The following is a 20436-nucleotide window of genomic DNA, read 5'->3' as shown; positions in this document are numbered from 1 at the left end:
AATCTTGAAGTGGTTGGTAGGGTAAAACCTTCAACTTTTTGAAGCATAACTACATGAAATGACAGTTCTCAGAGGTGACAGCCCTTGAGGTGTACGTTCAGGGACTACCTGGCCATTAATTTCCCTACAGGGGGCATTTGCATTCTTGCCAGCAGTCTACTTGGTCTGTGTTAGTGCTGCCTCAACTCTGCTCACAGGATGAGGGCTGCTGATTACAATTTCTGTGGAGAGGCAAGCATTATGTTTCACTGGGTTTAACCATTGCAGTGTCAGAGAAAGGCATAATGAGCTCACGATAACTCACCATTAAAATCAAGCAATAAAAAAAAAACTGAAAATATGCAGCCAAACTATGAAATTCTAACCAAGCACAGGCTGCGTCTGCCCTACTGGCACTCTCTTCATGCCTCATGGACAATGCAGAGACATCCTTGAAATATAGAAATATTGAAATAGTTCAGTATGAGAAGGAATTTCTGGAACCATAAGGAAATAGCACCACAGGAGCTAAGCAGCAGCACTGATTTCAAAGGCTCTGTGCAGAAAGAGTTATTTTTAAGTAGTGTGATTAGAGTAATTAAATTCTGTTTATGTTATAATTTGCATTTTAAGGATTTGATTACCCACCAGTAAGAAGAGAGACTGATTCTTTTATGTATTTGATGACTATATGTGACACAATATGTACTCTCAGGTTTACAAATAAAATATAACATATGTAAATTAAATCATGTCTTAGGCTGTATGACTGCAATCAACAGCAGGTAACTAACAATGCTTATTGCTATCATTAATAATATTATCTCTTGATAATGGCTCCATTCATAGAAAAATTATTTCATAAATCTCTGCTCTATCATTCCAAATTCTAACTGTGACCAAGAGACACAATCCAATTTTAATTGAGATTCAATTAGTTCTTTTTTTTTTTTTTTCCTCATTAAATTAAAAGTTTAAACTGACAGAATATGTCTATTGTGCATCGGAACAGGGGTACCTAGAACTTAATGAAAAGAGTACGTTTATGATAAAAATATCCCCAGGAGTTTCTGAATAATTGTGGTGGTTTTTTTTGCCCTTAGGCTTTTTCATTAAAAAATGTTGCTGTGTGTATAGTTCTATTACAACATAAATTATATAAATTAAATAATGTAATTTAAAACATTGTTAAAAGATTATGAAAATTTGTCTTTTGTCTACTCACTCTGTTTTTGGAACTTCTTTTCTAAGCCAGTAGAAATCAGACTGGGCTGCATATTTGCGAGTTTGTAATACATTGCCAAAATAGTCACTTTCTGTAAATTTAAGCTGTATGGATAAAGCATAGATATTTTTAGAACATGTCCAAGAAATAAAAATAATAAATAAAATAAAATAAAATAAAATAAAATAAAATAAAATAAAATAAAATAAAATAAAATAAAATAAAATAAAATAAAAAAGCAGAACTTTTAATTTAAACAAGATAATCACATAATTTTTTAGTCATTATCAAACTAAGTAAAATTTCCACATTTGGTAGGAGGAATAAATATTTTTTAATAAATACTGATGTAAGTTAAGAAATGAAGGGTGAAAGGATCTTTGCAAGGGACTAGTGGAAAGCTCTTGCCTGTGCAGAGAGAAACTAAGGAAATCAAAAGTACCCAAAGATAAATTGTAGACTGCATGTTTCTGTGTCTATTATTAGGGCAGACTCTTTTCCATATGGAAATGGGTCTATACTTATTTCTAAAAGTCCATTTAAAAGCTGCTTTCAAAACTGTAACAAAGCCTCTTGTTTTTTTTCAGTTTGTTTTGCATTTAATTACAAATACTTTGTACTATGTGGCCTTGGAGGATTCTGCTGCCATATTTACCATTCCTCACATTAAACACTTACAAACATAGGGCTCCATGTTCCCATAAGCCTCCAGATCTATTAGCAAGCACCCCCACAACAAACCATGAAATAAAAAGGGATGTTAATGTTTTATAAATCCAGATGATATCCCTGCCAACAGTTTCAAATAGTCCCAGGACTTGTGAGTTACATTTCAGATTATGTTTCAGATCATAAAATTATAAAAAGAATATAAGAAAAGTTACGTTTCAGATTTAACTCGGTTTTGCCACTGTGATTAAGAAGTTTTTGCTAGACATTACCATTACCTGGGCAAGTAACTCCATACCCTGATTGGTAAAGTTGGCCACATCCTCCATCTCATTACACTGGATTCACAGCACTGTCTTGACCCACTTTTCCATGAACAAGGAAGGACTAAGCATGTAGAACTTCTTCAAAGGTTTCTCAATAAATCATGCCTCCTTCTAGCGTACTTTCCTGTTTTCTGACATAGTAACTCTATCACTACTTGGATTTTAGTGGCTCATGATTGAATTTGTGGTTCTACTTTTCCTGCAACTTGCAGTAATACAATCTTTCACATACACACCACAGTTACCCCTTTGGAAAATGACAAAATATCTTATTCTTTATCATCTTCCTTCCTGCTGTGGTTAGGATACCAAGTCAGGAAGGAAAGTTGGATCCTTGTCCAGCATCTGTAACAACAGGGCTGTAGAGTGGTTAAGACCTCCCAGTATGATGAGAAACAAGCATAAATAAAATTCATAGCCTGGAGAAAGGAGGCAGAGCCTATACAGGCATCATCAATTGTGATAAATCAGAAGAAAAATGCATTAGTTTATTCTGAAGGCCATTACTCTGAGGAAGAATGCTTTTGTTTTTGTTTTTGTTTTCTGTTTTTATATGTAAATTAAAAAAAATATATGTTCGAATACTTTAAACCTTAAAAACGTTTAATAGTGGGGAGGTTCTTTGTACCCAGGCACATTTTACTCCCAGCAGGCCTGGAGGCCATCTCAATTAGACATGCCAACATTTACACTTTGGACACTAGAGCTAACATACTCAATTCAACATTTAGAAATAACCAGGCAAGCAGAATTCCAGATGTGGGTAAAACTAAGGAGCTGTGATTTTAGACAAGGGTGAAACAAAGCAAAGAATGGTCACAATATGTAAAAGAAGAAAGCCGCAAGTCTGACACTTACTGTTTTGATGTCTTCATTAATATATGTGTCATTCATTATAAACTGGGGATAACCCACTTTTGCCATAACTGCTTTAGCCTTTGAAAAAGAAAAAAGAAAAAAAAAAAAAACACAAAACATTGGCAGACATAACCATTGCTCAGTGTATGACACTTTATTCCCCATTCTTTTCCCATTGCATATTATTATGCCTTCCTGAAGGCATCCTAATTTAACTTCAAACCAACTTGCCTACAAGGTAAATTTGGTGCCACAAATGAGTTTCACACCACATTGTGGAGGGTCTAGATTGTGTTGCCAGATTATCACAGTGGGTCTGTTGATACCTGCAGAGTTTTTGAAGAATTACAGCAATGTGAGCACAAAAATATTTCCTAGCAATTTTTGAGTTAATCAAATGGTCAAATGGTTCTTTCTATAATGAATGGCCAAATGGTTCTTTCTATAATGTTTTCAAAAAGACACCAGGAAACGACCCGTTTTGCTATGGCACAGGCTGGTACACATCCATCTGTTAAAATAGATTTAATTCAGAGATATGGCTGACCCTGGATCCCCGCAAGGGCAAACTGCCACTTACACTTGAGGCCATGTGCACACTTTTCTGAAGGACACCGTACTTTCCTAGAACCCTATGGCTGACCTTTTTATTGTTCTCCACTTTTATCCCTTTACTTTACAGTCTTTCCCCTTTCCCTAACATCAGGAAAGGTGTTAAATAAGACACTTCACATTCCATTGACTTTGTTTTTTTGCTTTTCACTCATGAACTGGTCCCACTGTTTATGTGAAATCCTTGTAAACATGCTGGTGTGGATTGATAGTACCTGTAGATGAGTATTGCCACTTCATAAATCATAGTATGAGTATATAAACAACCTTAGCAATGTCCTCACAAAAAACACCAGCAAGCCACCCAGACACCCAGCATCTCTGTGGATACAACACGTTTCAAAAGAAAAGCAAGAGGATACAAAAGGAAAGGGTGACATAGAAAGAAGTAAAATATGACAAAGCCTTAGAATAACTTAAAGCCATGATGGACCAGAGTAGCAAAAAGATCTCACTTTGTATGTTTTTGGGAAGCTGAACATAACTTCTCCTTAAGCCTTTGGAATTACCCTCATCCCTCAAAAATAACTCTTCTGGAAATACTGTCCTTCAAACAGAAATACTTAAATCCAATTGTATATTGCAAGATATGAAATGCAACAAACTGATTGGCCTTTTAACCAACTACAGCCATACCAGTCCTGCATTCTGTCTGCAAACAGACCCCAGACCTCTCTGGAGGCCCCCTGACTTCTACTTCTCTCTTGCTCCATGAGGGGTTTGTTCAAGGGAGCAAACTATTTTTACTTCTTCCACAGTAAAATCCTTGCTACCTTCCCCCTCCACAGCATCTCAACCTACAGGGCTTCCTACGAAGATCACAGACAGCAAGAACTGAAATTGTTATTCCACAACTGTAAGAAGGAAGCTGATAAGGAATTGCCTCAGTTTAACCAAAATTATTTTGTCTCCTCTTTTATTTTTCAAGAAGAAAGACCTCTTTGCTTCTTGAAACATCTTCAATTTTTCAATCTCATTTCCAACCCAAAGTCATAATCCTCCATTTGTGACATCACAATTAATTGCAGTTGAGATAATTATGATGTCTCAAATAGAAAATTACAACTTCAGGTGGGAAATGAGCAGCAGGAGCAGATGAACTCTTAAGCAAGAAAGATCCCATTGTCATGCAAATATCCCTAGTGGGGGAAAAAAAAAAATCAAAAAGGAAGACAAATGCTGAAGAGGAAATATGAAGTGAGCCAAATTAACTCTCAACAGAATGTTCTCTCAGTTTTCCAGAAGGTACAGCAGACTTTCAAGATATCAAGATATTTCAAATGCTTGGGGAGAAAAAAAGGAAAAAGAACGGAGCACAGTTCATCTGCAAGTTTGTATATAATCAAGAGCATCTATTTTTTGTTGCCGATGGTGCTGTCAGGTCCAGCTGACTGAACTTTTGTAAGGGATTGGAAAATTTTCTTTTCTATTTCCAGTGCTTCAGTTCTAGTTGTTATACTGCTCTAGATAAAGTGAAGAGTAAAACTCATCAGATTTAGTTTCTACTCAGTCAGCTGCTTAAGCAAGTTCAGTGAATCTCAAATAATCTGCATGTGTTCCAGCCATCATTTGAATTGCTTAAAGTAGCCTCTGTGTTGAATTTACTTAATTGAGTCCCTTAACACTTTAGATTTTATATCTATTTAATCAACTTATATGATAGAGTAATTCCTTTAAAAGCAATTTAAACTGCAACTTGCAAAAATACAACAATGATTTTTAAAGAAAAAGTAAGGATTTACTGTGTTAGTACAATGTCATTTCACTCATGATTTAGCTAGTACAGTGTCAATCAAATACTGTTGATCATATTTTAGCACATAACTATTTTTTTAAGCTACATTATACCCTTTAAAAACATTCTTACCTTCTAGATTGCCTTCCAAATGAAAGCAAAAAAGATTCACACCTCACTGGCTGTAAGTGCAGAGGACTACAAAGCCAGCCTATGTCTGGAAGTGAGAAGCGCTACTTTACTGAAAGGTGTGGAACATGAGCCCTGTCCTCAGACCCACAGTGTTAGCTATGTGGTCAGGAACACAACATGCCCATCTCCTCTTCACGACATGGACATTTTGGGTAATTGTGGAATATCTGCCACATATATCTCAGTCTTTTCCAAGCAGCCCAGTGAGAGCAGCAACATGGAAATAAGAGTTTTCAGCCCTTTTAAGTCCCACTCTTTTATCAAACATCTCCAAGGGTGAGGATGATTCCTTTTCTAGGCTGCTTACTAGCAGATCTGATATAGGCTGACTGAAATATCATGTATTATTTAATATTAATTTTATATTTGAGTCATATTTAAATTTGTTAGTCTTGTCATGGCTCTGCTGCATTAGAAATAGAAGATTGGAAGAGTTCTCCTAACCGGACTTGCTCAGAATTGCTGGGCTCACTTACCAGGATATACAAACTCTTGCTCTGTGCCTTTGACAACTGATGTTAGGAGCTTATGATTTCCATGCATGCGGAAAAAGGGTCAGATGCTTCTGAGATATCTTGTTATACATGCTATGTAGAATGCTAGTAAATAACCAAATTTGTCTGAGGATATTTTGAAAGTAAACTCAAAATGTAATGTTGCTCTTAGTACTTTGATGTTTTAACAATGGCTAAAGCTGTCTGTAGTTTATAAGATATACATAAGGGGAAAGTATTATTTTATTGCAATGGTTACTTAGAAATTTTAAACAAAACATGTGTGTTGTAAATGTCTGAGCAAATAGGAAAGAAAACCATATACTCCTTAATAACTAAACACACCGGTAGACCTTATGAGCATTACTAGCAATTCTGGTGACTTCTCAAATGTTCCACTAATCAAGTAGGATAACAAAGATTCAGAAAAACATGCTTTGTTACTACAACATGAAGTTACTTTGCAGCAAGCCAAAAGGCTGTGGCACACCAGTAAATCTCCTGATTCTGACAGTGAAGGAAATGAGATCCTGGTGGAGGGGACAGCTACCTACAAGAGGACGTAGGAAGCTCTGTGAAGACCCTGGGAATTCCTTCACCAGATTTTCTCCCAACAGCTTTACAACAGGTCCAAGCCCTTTCAGCTGAGCCCAGGGCACAGCCCAACTTACAGAATGATAGAATCATTAAGGTTGGAAAAGACCTCCAAGATCATCTGGTCCAGCCATCCCAAACTTATCTATCACTGTCCAAATCATCCCAACTTATCTACAAAGCAGACAAGTTTGAAAGCATCTTGTTAGGAGTGGGTTTCTAAATTTGCACATTGGAAGTTTCTTGCTTCATTTTATACCTTTTATTTTCACGTGAGTAATGTTTAATGGCAGTTTGAAGACTCCTTATTCATAAAGCACAAGAAAGTAGAAAGCTCTCCTAAGACTGGCATGCTCTCTGATAATCAAGTCAGTATTTCCCCCTTGATAAGATAAAAAGTATGTTTAAAGGATCAGCCTTCCGGGAGGCATGCTCACACATATGGGCAAAGCAAATGAAATGTGACAAATGTACAGGAACCAACAATGTGATAATTGCACATGAATCCATTGTAAACACACCATGCACAACTTTTTATAGTTTAAAGGCTCATTTAATTTATCTAATTTGCATATTAAGTAACCATTTGTACAGGAGGAAAAGGAATGATGTGGTATTTCCCCTAGCCACTGTCAAGAATTCAGACTAGCTTAGGCTATCAAGCAAATGAAGAAAAATCATCTCCATGAGCTTCCTCTCCTGCCACTGAAAGTGAGAGGCTCTGGCAGGGGGTGACACAGAGCAGCAGCAAAATTTAGAGGAAACTGTGATAACTGTTTTCTATCCAAGCAGCCAGAGAGAGCAGGCTTCAGGGCAGAGGACCTGGTATGCAACTGCTCCCTCTGCCACTGATTAGGCCAGGAAGCTTCACCACTGACTTCCTCAGGGCTGGGATTTTATCATAAGTTATGTCCTTCTCTTTCTGTCATGAGAGCTTTGTATGTCATTTTACTACAAAGTAATAAAAGGCCTTTCACTCTTGATTTAACTTGCCAAGGTGGAAACAAACACATGTGTTTCAATGTTACAAGGCATCATCGGTCAAGTGAAATTCTCATTTGGCACCCAAATGTAGCACATGAGGTTTCCAAGAGCCTTTTTTGCCCATTATAGCCAGATCTGGACACTTTGTAGGTCTGCTAGTGAAACCAAGTACTGGCATATTGTATTCACTGTTAAATAAATAAATAAATATCTCTATATATCTCACACCCAACAAAGTTTTATGAGTCTGACATAGATCTTCTGCATATCAACTTGACTCACAATAACTTTGTGAAGATCATTTTCAAGCTTCTAAAAATAATAAAAAAATAATAATACAATTACAGTTCACTGAAAAATTAGCATGAAATACATTTTGAAAGCTAAAATCATTCACAGCAAAGTAATGTTCCATTTAATTACAAAGATTAATTCAGCCTTTATGTACGTGTCTGGTCTTTTCATTTTTCATTGAAAACAGATGATTCAAGAGCCATCTGGTAAAACTGCTGCATAAATATCACTGCATCTATTTAGGTTTTATGTATAGAAAAAAATGGGAAAATAGTAATGGATCTTGGAAAAACAGTGAAAAGTTCCATCACAGGGCTAAAGCCAACTCCTACAGATATCAGTAGGAAGTGACACACTGTCTTGAGTAGGACCTGGACTGGGCCCACCTTAATAATGTATTTTATTTCTGCCACAGAGGCTACATCAAATGTCAGGGATTTGCACATCATAAACTGCAATCCAAGGTGAAGTAGCAACTCAAGCATGAACTCTTGGCCTGAAACAATAATTTTAAGAGTACTTGATCTGCACTCAACTGACAGTAATACATACTTCAGAATATAGCTAATCATCAGATTATTTATTTTTAAACTTTGCTTTAACTTTCCTCCTATATTTGTGTATCACAATGCAACCTGTGTAGACTGTGCCTATCAAACATTCTTTCCAAGATTTTTAGAGCTAGTGATACATTTAATAAACAATACTGATACCACTCCACACTCCATCACTCTGTGATATTCCCCACCCATATTTCAATAATCATTTTGAAAGTTTTAAATTAACCTGTTATGACAATGAAAAAAAAAAAAAAAAACCACCTGTGGTTTCATTCTTGTAATAGCTTGAGTTCAGGAGCTAGAAAAAAATCTATCAAGTGACTTACATGAATAATCATACCCAGCAACAAAATGGATTTTAAAGATTATGGCTTCAAATACACTTATAGCACCGTGTTTTGAAAAGTAGCTAAGTCCATTTAACAACTATGTACTGCCAAATGAAAAAAAAAAGTCCTAGTCCTTGCCTTGCTCCTCCCATCATAGTCCATGGTTCTGCTCATGCTGCTGGCAACCACAACCAAGGCTCTGTGAGCTGTCTCAGGTTCTTGCTACATCTTTCTGCAAGATTATTTAGATCATTATTCCAGAAGAAATGTACTTTTTTTTTTTCCCACAAATATTTCTTTGCCAGATCAATGAGCTGAATCACTACAGAGAGAGATCCAGCAAGTGCTGGAACTAGTGCAAGACAAGTGCTGGGAACACATGATGTGGGAAAGAAGAAAAGGAACACCACTGGGATTATGTGTTACATTACTTTACCCCTTCCTCTGAATCATCTTTTGAAACCAAAGCCTCATTCAAAGAAAATTTCCTGAGAAGAAATTATTACCAATACACATGGGTACCATAATGTATTTTACCACCCAAGGGAAAGGAGGGGAAACGGGACACAAAATTTTCTAAGCAAACAGTTGGAATTATATAATTACTCTTAATATCCAATAACTGTTACTAACCATAAAGTTACACTTATAAGTTTATTAGGACAGCCAAACATAGAAAAGAGCCAGAAAAAAAAAAAATAATAATTTACATCACAGTGTGACTCTTTCCTGTCCTAAATCCCTTTTAGTTCTGGCTCTCTGAAAGGTAAAGAACTTGAATGTTCAAGCATTCTAAAACTAATTTCATTGGAATTAAATTTTCAGTTTAAACTAATCCTGCATTGATTTTTTAGCAACAGAACCAAGCTAAATAACAGAAAATCTGAAAGAGTATGACTTCTATAAACATACAAATTCACTGTGATATTTTCACAAACATAACTCCTTAGTTCAATGCAGCAGTATACCTACTCATTATACCTACTCATAATTTTACCTACCAGCTTTGTTCCAAACTCACTCTGCTGCCATGGATGTTTGAATTTTACCAAGAAAAAAAATCTTTTGTCCATTTTGTCTTAATTCAATTTTTCATTTGTAACCTCTGCATAACAATTATCATGATTTCATTATTTTATGCATAGAACATTATATATGACAGGCATGAATTCTGTCTTCCATGAACAGAACCTTAGCTCTGTAAATAAAATACATTTCTTTTTGGCACACAACAAATATCTTCCTCTGTGCTTATACAATACATAAATGATTAGATATATCTCTTCCATAATTTTGAATGAGAGCTTAGTTTGACTCCAGTGAATCAACGGGATATCCAATTACACAATCAAAACTGTTTTTTTTACATCCCTAAGTGACAAAAAAAACAAACAAACAAACAAAAAAAAAATGGTGAATGTGAAAACACCTGAGTAACAGCTTAACAGCTTGGAAAAACACCAAAATCTCAAGCAGTCACAACTCCAATCGAAGACTTCAAGACTTCTGTTTACAGGCAGAAAGTTGTGGAGGACTGGGGAGGAGGCCGAGGTGGGGGGAATCCCCACCTCAATTAAAGAGATCTCAATTAGCAGTTAATGATGGTCATTATATAGCTTACACCCACATGAAGTAATGAATACATATGGACAACATTTTAACCAGAACATGCTTCAAACAAAAATAAAATAATTATTGACTTCAAGAGAGAAGAGCAATGCCAAAGCTAAGTGTGCTTTAAAATTTTACTCTGATCCTGTATACCAGGCAGAGCACATTGCATACCAGAGTAATTTCTGGCTTTAAATCTGAAATATTTTCTACAGTTTAAGAGTAGGTGTCACCAGAAATAGTTTGTGGTTGCAGCCTGATTGGCTGCTGACCTTCATTTACCTGTCCCTTTGACTTGGCTTCCCAATACAGAAAACTGAAATAATACTTCATGTATCAAGCACAGTACGTGCATTTTGGCTTTCATTTAATCCAGGAAAAAAAAATAAATAAAAAATAAAAATAAAAATAAAAATAAAAATAAAAATAAAAATAAAAATAAAAATAAAAATAAAAATAAAAATAATAAAGGATAAAGTATACTCCAAAATGAACATAGAAACAACCAAAAAGTAGATTTCTCTCATTATCTCTTCGGATTTTCAGTTCTGGTTTTCTACATCACTTTCTTTTTCTTTCTCTTTTTCTTTTAAATGAGTACAGACAAACTCCATGATTCAACCTGAGCAAGACAGAAAGGGCTCCTCCCAAGAACTTTGGTGACATGGCTACAGTGGACACCCTCGGGTGCATCTTCCCTAGCACCATGACAATCACACATAGCACTGTGATGTTTTTTCGGGGTGGCTGATGTCTGCGCCTGGCCTCCCCGTCATGGGTTGACTTGCTGCAGTGTTACACATCTGGGAAGTGCTGCTAGGTGGAATAGGGACAAGGAGCTAAAGGCATGGTTTCAGACTGTACGAGCTCCTAGACAGCTTTTAGGCATGATTCAGGGGACAACATGCTTCAGGAAACACTCCTGACAGTATCATTGAAGTTGCACCAGGTTCAATGACCTTCACAGTCATCCAACACTATCCCAGACAGTTATGCCTCCTTGCTTATCACCTTATATCACATTCTGGGAAAGACAACACATACTTTAGATACATAAAAACATTATCCCAGTAATCTTCATCTTGGCCTTCATTTTATTTCAGACTTGCTGAACTTGGAAAAAAACAGGGGGTTTATGTCTTGGGGACACCACACGGGCCCAAACGTGACCTAGACAGGTGCTGTAATATGAGTGCAACCACTTTCTGTCACACAAATTTATAGCCACATGATTTCAGTATAAGGAGATTTAAGTATAAGGACTTCCAATCACTCACAATGAAACCAGGGCAGACTAGTTCCCACAAAAGAATCAGGGAAAATACCTCATGTCAGTACCTCTCCATATTAGCACAACTGAGCTATGTAGCAAAAGAACTATTTAAGGGCAAATCATCACTGTACAAAGCTCCTAAGTCAGTTTTAAGAGTCTCTGGGTTTTCAGTGGAGTAGGGATCATGCTTGTAGACCACAAGAAAGGATGGTGCACAGATATGCACACTGACTCAGCCTGTGCTATGTCCAGGTGCAGCATCATGTCACCATGCCAGCAGTGACAGGTCCACTCTGGCACAGGGATTTTGTCTGTGTGTCCCTCTAACACACCTGAAGATCACCTAGGGCATGAATTCAATAATGCATGTGCAGCCAGCTGGGAGCTCCTCCAGCTGCACTTCAAACAAGCCAGAAGCACAAGTGTTCTGGTCTGGAGGCACAGAGGGTTTGCAATGCCACAAAGAAAAAGACACCTTTGACCAGGATTTGGCACATTATCAAGCTGCAGAAATTACGTTGCATTTTTTGTAGAAACTCCCTGGACTTGCTTCATTGTTCACCCCCTGAGCTCCTCATCAGCCAACCGGAACTCTTGCTGTCATGCCACCTTGTGCTAGAAACACACCCACCCTATTGAAAAAGTGTTTCTGCTGCTTTTGTTTTAGCTCTGAGGAAACAGCAGGTTTACCAAAAAAACACTGTGCTGCCTGGCAAAATAAAAGTCTCAAAGGCCCCAGTGTGCTGAAGAGATCTCAGGCACTGAGTGTTGTAACACCCTCTGTGAGAGAGGCAGCCAAGGGGCAGGGAAGCTCTCTCTACATCCTGTAGAGGAAATGAGTTACCACATTGCTTCTTCTGGCAGTTTTACTCAGAAAAACGCTTTATAACCTGTTCCAGAGGGGGATGACTTCTGACCTTAGCCTCTGCGTGCATGAGTTTATATGCATTTAATATTTTCAAGGTTATCTTTGCCTAGCAAAGGGTGCAGAGCTACTTTTTTATTAATGAATAATATGCAAAAAAGTCTCTTTCCATTTCTAGCCACAAATGAGCATCAGACCAAGTCTCCACACATCTGAGACCAGACACGACAGAGACTCATTCCTGCACTACTCTAGGTCCCCAGCCCCCATTTCAGTTTCAAACACAAACATTGTTTGCTTTATATTTAAATCAATTCCAATTATGTGTTTACTTTCAAATTGATGCAGCTCACCCCTTTTCCAGAAGAATGAGCACAAGACACCGCACAGTATCCTTCATGAAGGAGGGCGGCTAAGGAAGCTTTTATTTTCGGTGAAGCATTCTGGCTTCTGAAAAGCCAGTGAGGGAGCAAATTCCTGGGTCCAATGACCTCCTTGTTATAAAACTCCTCTAGAAATAATCTCCAGCAACACCACTACCTGAAGCGTTTTGAAGATCCATTTAACATTTCACAACTTCGCTTCCATGATCAGTGCAATACTTGAGCCAGCTAAAGTGCTGCTAAGACTAAACAAGAAGGCAGCTTTCCTCTCTGGGGCTCAGACAGGCATATATAGATTGTGTTGACATGGAGGTCAACGCAGGCAGGAAAGATAGGAAAGCCAGGTAGATACCTAAGCTTGCATTTGGACTCATCTTCCAAGCAAGACAAGGATATCCCATGCCTCAAGAATCTATTACTGGTCAGCTGGAGGACTATAATTTCTTTGTAACTGTTCCTCTACAGAAGGCAATAAAGCAACAAAGCCAACTAAAATTAGAGTTGTCCAAGACTTCCAGGGGTGATGGGAGATTTCCTGACCTTTGGAAGAATTAAGCTGCCTTTGAACATACATATGCTTTCACATTGCATTTCTGCCACAAAATCTTCAGATTCATCCCAGTCCCTGAACATCAGAAGATGGTTCCATCCACCTCTGTCCCCCTCCCTCCGTTTCAAGCATGAGATTTGTCACAGATGTTTTGATGTCATGCACCCATTTGGGTCTTATGCAGTTGTGGCGGAGTCTGAAAAATGACAGCTGAGAGATCAGGGTTAAATACAATTTCCTCTCTCTTCACCTGTTTTCCACTATCTGTTTGCACGGTGCTCAGTTTATTAATGGAACTGACATCCCTGCACAACTGAGTGAGCAGTAGCAACAGCCACATAACAAGGGAGAAGCTGACAGCAGTGATCTAACCCCAGAGGTAAGAGATAAGCAAACATGCCATGGCTATTAGTTTCAACTCTGGCCAAGAGAGAATAACATCTCCTGTGGTTACTGAATAGAAAAGCCCAGTCCTCCTGAAAAGGTTAAATTAAATTTTGGATGTGAGAGAGATTATTCTTTGCATGTGAAAATCAAAGTTTGTAATGAGAAATAAAAATTTGACTTCTAAAATAGAAAGTGTTGTTTGATGATCTGATGGAAAGTGAAGGTTTATTTTTTGTTCAGGGAAAAGCGTGGAACACTCTTACACCGAAATGAAAGTGTCATTCATTCTCTTTATCTTCCAGGTGAAAAACACTATGCTGAATATTAGCATTTTCCAAACAGCTATCTCAGTGATGCTGAGATATTCTACTGTCCATATTCCACACTAGGTAAGTACAGCAAGCTTTCCAAAGCCCCCGCATCATTTCTGAGCTACACAGGATTTATTTCACTTCCTGCTCTCTATCAAATTCTCCCTTTCTCTTCACATGCCCATGCTTAAGGTAGGATAAAGATGAGTTACACCATGCAGGTAAGCTCCTGGTGATATATTTAATGCCCAAGAAAGCTGCAGAACGTGGCTCTGCCTATTCTGAACTCCAAACCATGTTTCAGCTGAATCAGGAGTCTTGCTCACTACTCCCTGCAATGAAACTGCTACAGTACAGGCAGAACCCCAACTTTTCACATTAAAGGACTACCCCGGACAGAGACTATCCTCATTGCAGGAAGCTGATTTCCTCAAAGGAACAGTATGGTTAGGGATGAACTGGCATTAAGTAGAAGTATGCTTTCCCATTTAAAAATGACAAAGTTATTGCAAAACTCTGAAAAAAAATCTAGTAAAAACAGCAAAGTTGGAAGTAAGAACCTGCCCCCTTGGCTTTTGAACAGAAATAAAGTGTCTAAATGCAATTAGAGCTTTTAGAAAGTTCTCCCTTTTGCTAGTTCTTCAGAAGCAAGTCTGGCAGCTTGTGAGTGTTCTGAAGCAGTCTTACTCTTTGTGAAGTTCTCTGAAATCCTTGAAACAAAAATATAAAGTCATCTTAAAAGAACCAGTGAAAGGTGTCTTGGGATCTTCTGTTTTGGAACTTCCCCCTCCTTACAATTGTCATTATGTCAGTCGTGTGCTGGTCTTCCTTCCAGAAAAAGCTCACTTAAGATGTGGGAGGCACTGAAACACAGGACTGGTTGCTTTGTGATATTCTTACATTATTTTATATAAGTTGGATTCACAGACCCCACAAGGTACAAAAACACATATTTCTTTCTGCACAGCACCTACTGACCATTCTGAAGATTGGATGCCTTGTCATCTTTGTGCAAAATTAACATGGCATTAGGCAAGATTAATTTCAGCTCCTGGAGCTGTGGTGTCTGGCCTCTTTGCCTGGATATGCCTAAGATGTTAATGAAAAAGTACTTTTCAGAACTTTATCTAGTGAATGTCTTGAGCAGTCTGTTTGAATACTCCCATACTCCCTGCATGTAATTCACAGATTCGCAGAATGGCCGAGCCTGGAAGGGACCTCTGACGATTATCTCGTCCAACCACTGCCAAGCAGGATCACCTAGAGCACATTACACAGGATGGCATCCAGGCGGGTTTTAAACATCTCCAGAGAAGAAGATTCCACAACCTCTCTGGGCAACCTGTACCAGTGCTCTGTCACCCTCACAGTAAAGAAATAATTTCTCATATTCAGCCAGAACTTCCTGTGTTTATGTACCTTCATGTTCCAGGGTTATATGCAAAGACACAAGGGCATGAGGGAAAAAATAAATAAATAAAAATCAGGCAATGATGAGATGATTCTCTGGTTTCCCCACTACAAGACTGTAGGAGGAGCTGAAGACATTTTCCAGACCAAAAAAAAAAAAAAAAAAAAAAAAAAAAGGAGGTGCTTCCCCACACAGAGCACAGTGAGGCAGTGGAAATCATTGCCATAGAAAGCTGTGTATGAGAAAAATTGTCATGGGTTCAAAAAGACAAACTCACAAGAGAAAAAAATGAATAAATACAAAGACACCAATTCTGGCTTGGGAAGCAACTGAACTGCAGATTGTCAGAGGCTGGGAGAGGATGGCAGGAAAGTATCCCTTTATGCTTGCCCTGTCCTTACATTCATCTCTAAACATCTGCTACTCTTTGGCCACTGTCTGAACTAGAAATTGGACCTCTGGTCTGAGCGGTATGGCCATCATGTTCTTAGTGAAATCATCCAAATGTGAAGAGAAAATGACCACAGAGAACAGGGAAAGATGGCAGGGACTCAGCTAATTGATCAGAGGCCAGGATACAACCAGCTGAGTTCCAGCTGAGAAGCGAATGGCTTCGGTGGGATAACCGATGGATACGTACCTCATCTAAAGTAGTTATACTTTGTTGAATCAGGGCTTGTGCAGATGACTCTTGAATTCCTTGGGGCTATTGGTTTTAATTGCATTGCATTATTTAGGGAGGTTTGCTGTAGCTCTCTGAAGCAGAACAAGCCCTGTAGGCTAAGCTAAGGTGCCTAACACTACCTGAGAGAGACATGTATGGCTAAGCACTGTCCTTATATTTTCCCGTGTTTCTCTTGCCTCGATCTTCAGACAGAGAGAGATGCAAAGAGAACAAATGTTGCGTATATGACTTCCTTAGAGAGAAATAAAGCCAAGCAGCAGGCAAGTTCAGTAGGCAAAAAATGATTGCACAGTGACCTTGGGATTTGTGCTCCATGACCTAAAGAGGTTAATAATGTTACAGAAAAATCTTATTACAGAAAAACAAGCTCTTTTTTTTTTTTTTTTGGCTTGTCATCTATGCTTTAAAAATAGTATTGCAAAGCAAAAAAGATAACTTCCTACAATACAGCCTACTTTACAAGAGATTTGCAAACTTTCAGAAAACAAGTTTTTGTGTAAAAGTCTCTTTTTTCAAGCCTCCAGTTAAACTCAAGCACAAAGGGCATTTCAGGAAGGAAAAAAGTGATTAATAAAATAATGGCTCCTGCACAAGATAGGAAATAATTTTACATCTCAGTGACGAACTTCCAATGAATTATCCTCTGAAGAGCAGCAGAGATAAATTACCATTTTAAAGATGAGAGCACTGATCACATGAGCCATGTCAATGGAATTTCATTGGCATATCCAGGCGGGTTCCCCTTGTCCCTGTGGACCACCATTACTAAACACAGTTGTCAATACCGTTTGGCTGACAAAGTGGACTGCAATCTGCACCTTCTTCGTCAGGGAGACAAAAGACTCCCCTCTCTCCCTCCCATCCTCTTTTGCCATCCTTCTTAGAGGCTGCAAGGTGGCTGGGCAGCTGTTGAGGCATCTTTCTGCAGAGCTGCTGCAACTTGCAGACCACGTACCTAAAGACTGTAGCAAGACATACCTTGCACTCATTTGAATATTTTATCTGCTTTTCAAATGTGGGCAAAATTTAAGGCTTACAAAATAGGGAGAGGAAAAAAGGACAAGAATAGGAACATGTTTTCTTCTTTTTCTTTTCCTTTTTCTTTTACTTTTTCCCTGTTTCCTTCTTTCCTTTTCCTTTTCTTTTTTATTTTTTCTTTCTTTCCCCTTTCTCTCTCTCTCTCTTTCTTTCTTTCTCTCCCTCTCCTTCTCTCTTCCTCTCCTTCTCTCCTTCTCACCTTCTTTCTCTCTTTCTTTCTTTCTTTCTTAAATCAGAGATCTCCACTGAAAATTTGGGAGGTTAACAGGCATAATTTAAGCAAATTTCTAATGATAGTCAACTACAGATCAATAAAGTAATGCTTGCACAGGGTGAAGGAGGCAGGACAGGGCAGAAAGCAGAGCATCATAGCAGAGTGCCAAATGGTCCTCTGTGATGTGGAGCTCCTTTAGAAGCAGCATGAGCTCCATCCAGAGAATTAGGTGAGAACTGCACATGAAGACAGACCACAGCACCTAAGCCTGTCAAAATCTGACTTTGTAAGACTGTTTTTCAGATGGTCTGGTTTAAATCCATGTTTCAATCATCTAAAGACAGGAATGGAGGGGGTAGGAGAGAGGGAAATTGCTAGCTACTTTCTCATATTGTTCTAATACAGACAGAAAGCCAAACATTAACTCCAGAGTTTGCAGGGACTGAAAAGATGATTCTCAGAAATCAAGCATTACAAGAAAAATGATCTTTATGTCACATGGATGTGTTGGTTTGATCCTTTTAATACATGTTATATTCATCAAATTAGAGTGAGCAAGTAGTGCTAGGTGTCTTTTCTGAACAACTTAAAACAACAGAACATACACACAGAGTTATAGGTAAGAAACATTACAGTGATTAGATGGAGCTGACAGGCTGCCTAAAGCAAAATCTAAGCATCAATTCCTGAAGAAGGCCTTAAGGCTTTCAGAGGTTGATGGTCCCTGTGATTGCAAAGCATCAGGGTGACAGCAATGTGTACAGGTGACCTCAAGGTGTACTTGAGGCAAGTACACAAGCAAGGTGGGGATCAGTCAGACAACAGGTAGCAGACACCATGTAAGACTGTGACTATTGTGAGAGAATTTGTGGTTAATTCTCTTTAAAGCCTGCCAAGTCATTTGCATTAGAGTGTTGTCATCTGAAGATACAATCACCATAAGGAACAAGATACATCTGAGTGTTCATTCAGGAAGGTTCACTGTGCAGACATCCAGATCTTGCATTTGATCTTGTTTCTCTTTCAGGAAATTGCCAAAAAGTTTGCTAATGACCCTATTATTTCCGAAGTTAAATAAAGGGCTAACTACAAAATAAACTGCTCATGTGAAGTAGGCCCAGTAAACAAGCAAACAAACAAAAACAAACAAATAAACAAAACAAACAAACAAAAAACTACGCTTCTAGAGTTCTTCTCTTTTCAAAGCATTTAAGAATAAAATGAGATTAAAAATATGGAGGAAATGCTAAGTATATGGACTTTCCATATAACCTACAGTTCTGCTGTAGAACTTCAGGCATCAACTCTGCTCTGCCTCACTACAAGGGACAATGTGCCCAGGTGGCTACAGAAGTCTGAGAGTGAGAAAAATAGGATGGCATTTTTGTCCTCAGCTCTGTCACTGGGCCAAGCTACTCCTGTGCTTTGGTATCTCATCCATAAACTGGGAATGAGGCCCAACCTCCTTTGACAGCTACTGATGAAGACATGATAAAGGGCCACGACATTCTTTATCTCACTAATAACTCCGTTTCTTTACTTAACAGATGATAACAGTAATGATCAGGTGCCATCTTCTGTTCTGGAAACAGAAACAAGGAGAAGATGCTTGCACAGGACTTGAAATTCATTTCAAAGTAGAATATCCTACTCTAATAAAAAAATTCCATGGAGGTTTTATTAACCACAGAAAACTAGAACAGATGTTTTATGTGTTACTGGGCTCAGTCCAGCAATAATTGGCCAAAATGCTAATGTTTTGCCATATTAAAGCAGATCAAAGCAGAGGGTCCTTTCTGAAAGAAAGTGCCTTTTGTCTGAAAGAAAGTACCTCCAGCACCCCACTGTGCTCTGTTATAATACTGGCTTCTGCTTTGCTCCAAAACAAAGAGTAAACCTAAGAAGCTCCCCAGGATCATACAGTTTGCTCTTCTTCAATTCAAGAACAAAACTTCTTACTAATTTTTGAAATCCATGGCATTTGCATTGTCTTCAAGATGTGGATGAAAACTGTCAAACTGACAAAGAAATGTCTCTTTTATAGTTCTATATAATAAAGCAATACTGATGTTTTTTTTAACAACTCAGCAACCCCTAGTCCAACATTCCTGTTGACTTGTTTTTCCTGTTTTGTTAAGGGATAAGTATTAAAGAAGTGACTACATAACGTGCTGGACTAATGAGATTTTAAAAAGTAACAGATTTTGAAAGTTTTGTTGCATGATATATCTTAGATTTCCACAGTGAATTATCTGTCTATATATGTAATTAATACATTTCTTAAATTAAAAAAATGTCCATCCAAATGTTCCAGCACAAATCCAATACCAATCATTAGCTATAAAAGAGTATTTGATAAACATGCATAAAGTTCATATTTGGAAATCTACCAAAATGCCTTTCCAGGTTACTGCAATTTCTAAATCATTATGTAGCACTTATAACCCTGACCTCATTCCTACCTCAGTAAACTATAAAATTGTTGCTCAAGTCAGTGATAATGGGTTTAAACCATTTGCTATGCAAATGGTTTAAATGTAGTAGTATGGCATATAGTAGTATTTTTGTTGTACAGCTTGCATTTAGTTTGTCATGCACTGCTCAGCCCAGACTCACCTCATTAGCTTCAGAAATTTAACTGAGATGCCTAAACAGGGAGCGAGTACTGTAAGCTTCCTAAATATGTCAATGGAGGGGACATGGGCATCTCCACCCACAGAAGATCTAACCTAACTTCTGAACACAGCCCTCCCTGAATTGGGAAAGATGGATCTTTTTAGGGACTTTATTAGTTTGTGGCAAAGCATGTACTGTTTCTCTGCTGGAAGAAAGATAGCAAATTTTTTAACAACAATTT

At 38.0% G+C, this 20436-nt stretch overlaps 1 protein-coding gene across 1 annotated transcript in view; it reads right to left on the bottom strand.

Annotated features, from left to right (window-relative positions):
- The window catches only part of PHEX (phosphate regulating endopeptidase X-linked), a 103114-nt gene that overhangs the window by 35114 nt on the left and 47564 nt on the right, over positions 1–20436 (bottom strand). The window contains exons 13-14 of the mRNA XM_084492481.1: positions 3058–3135; positions 1205–1308 (exon numbers count right to left, since the gene is read on the bottom strand). Of these exons, the coding sequence (XP_084348607.1) occupies positions 1205–1308; positions 3058–3135 (182 nt within the window). The remainder of the gene's footprint in view (positions 1–1204; positions 1309–3057; positions 3136–20436) is intronic.

The sequence above is a fragment of the Aythya ferina genome (assembly GCF_964211825.1).
Source record: "Aythya ferina genome assembly, chromosome: 1".
In the NCBI taxonomy this organism is placed as follows: Eukaryota; Metazoa; Chordata; class Aves; order Anseriformes; family Anatidae; genus Aythya; species Aythya ferina.
This window is presented reverse-complemented; position numbering and strand designations above follow the sequence as displayed.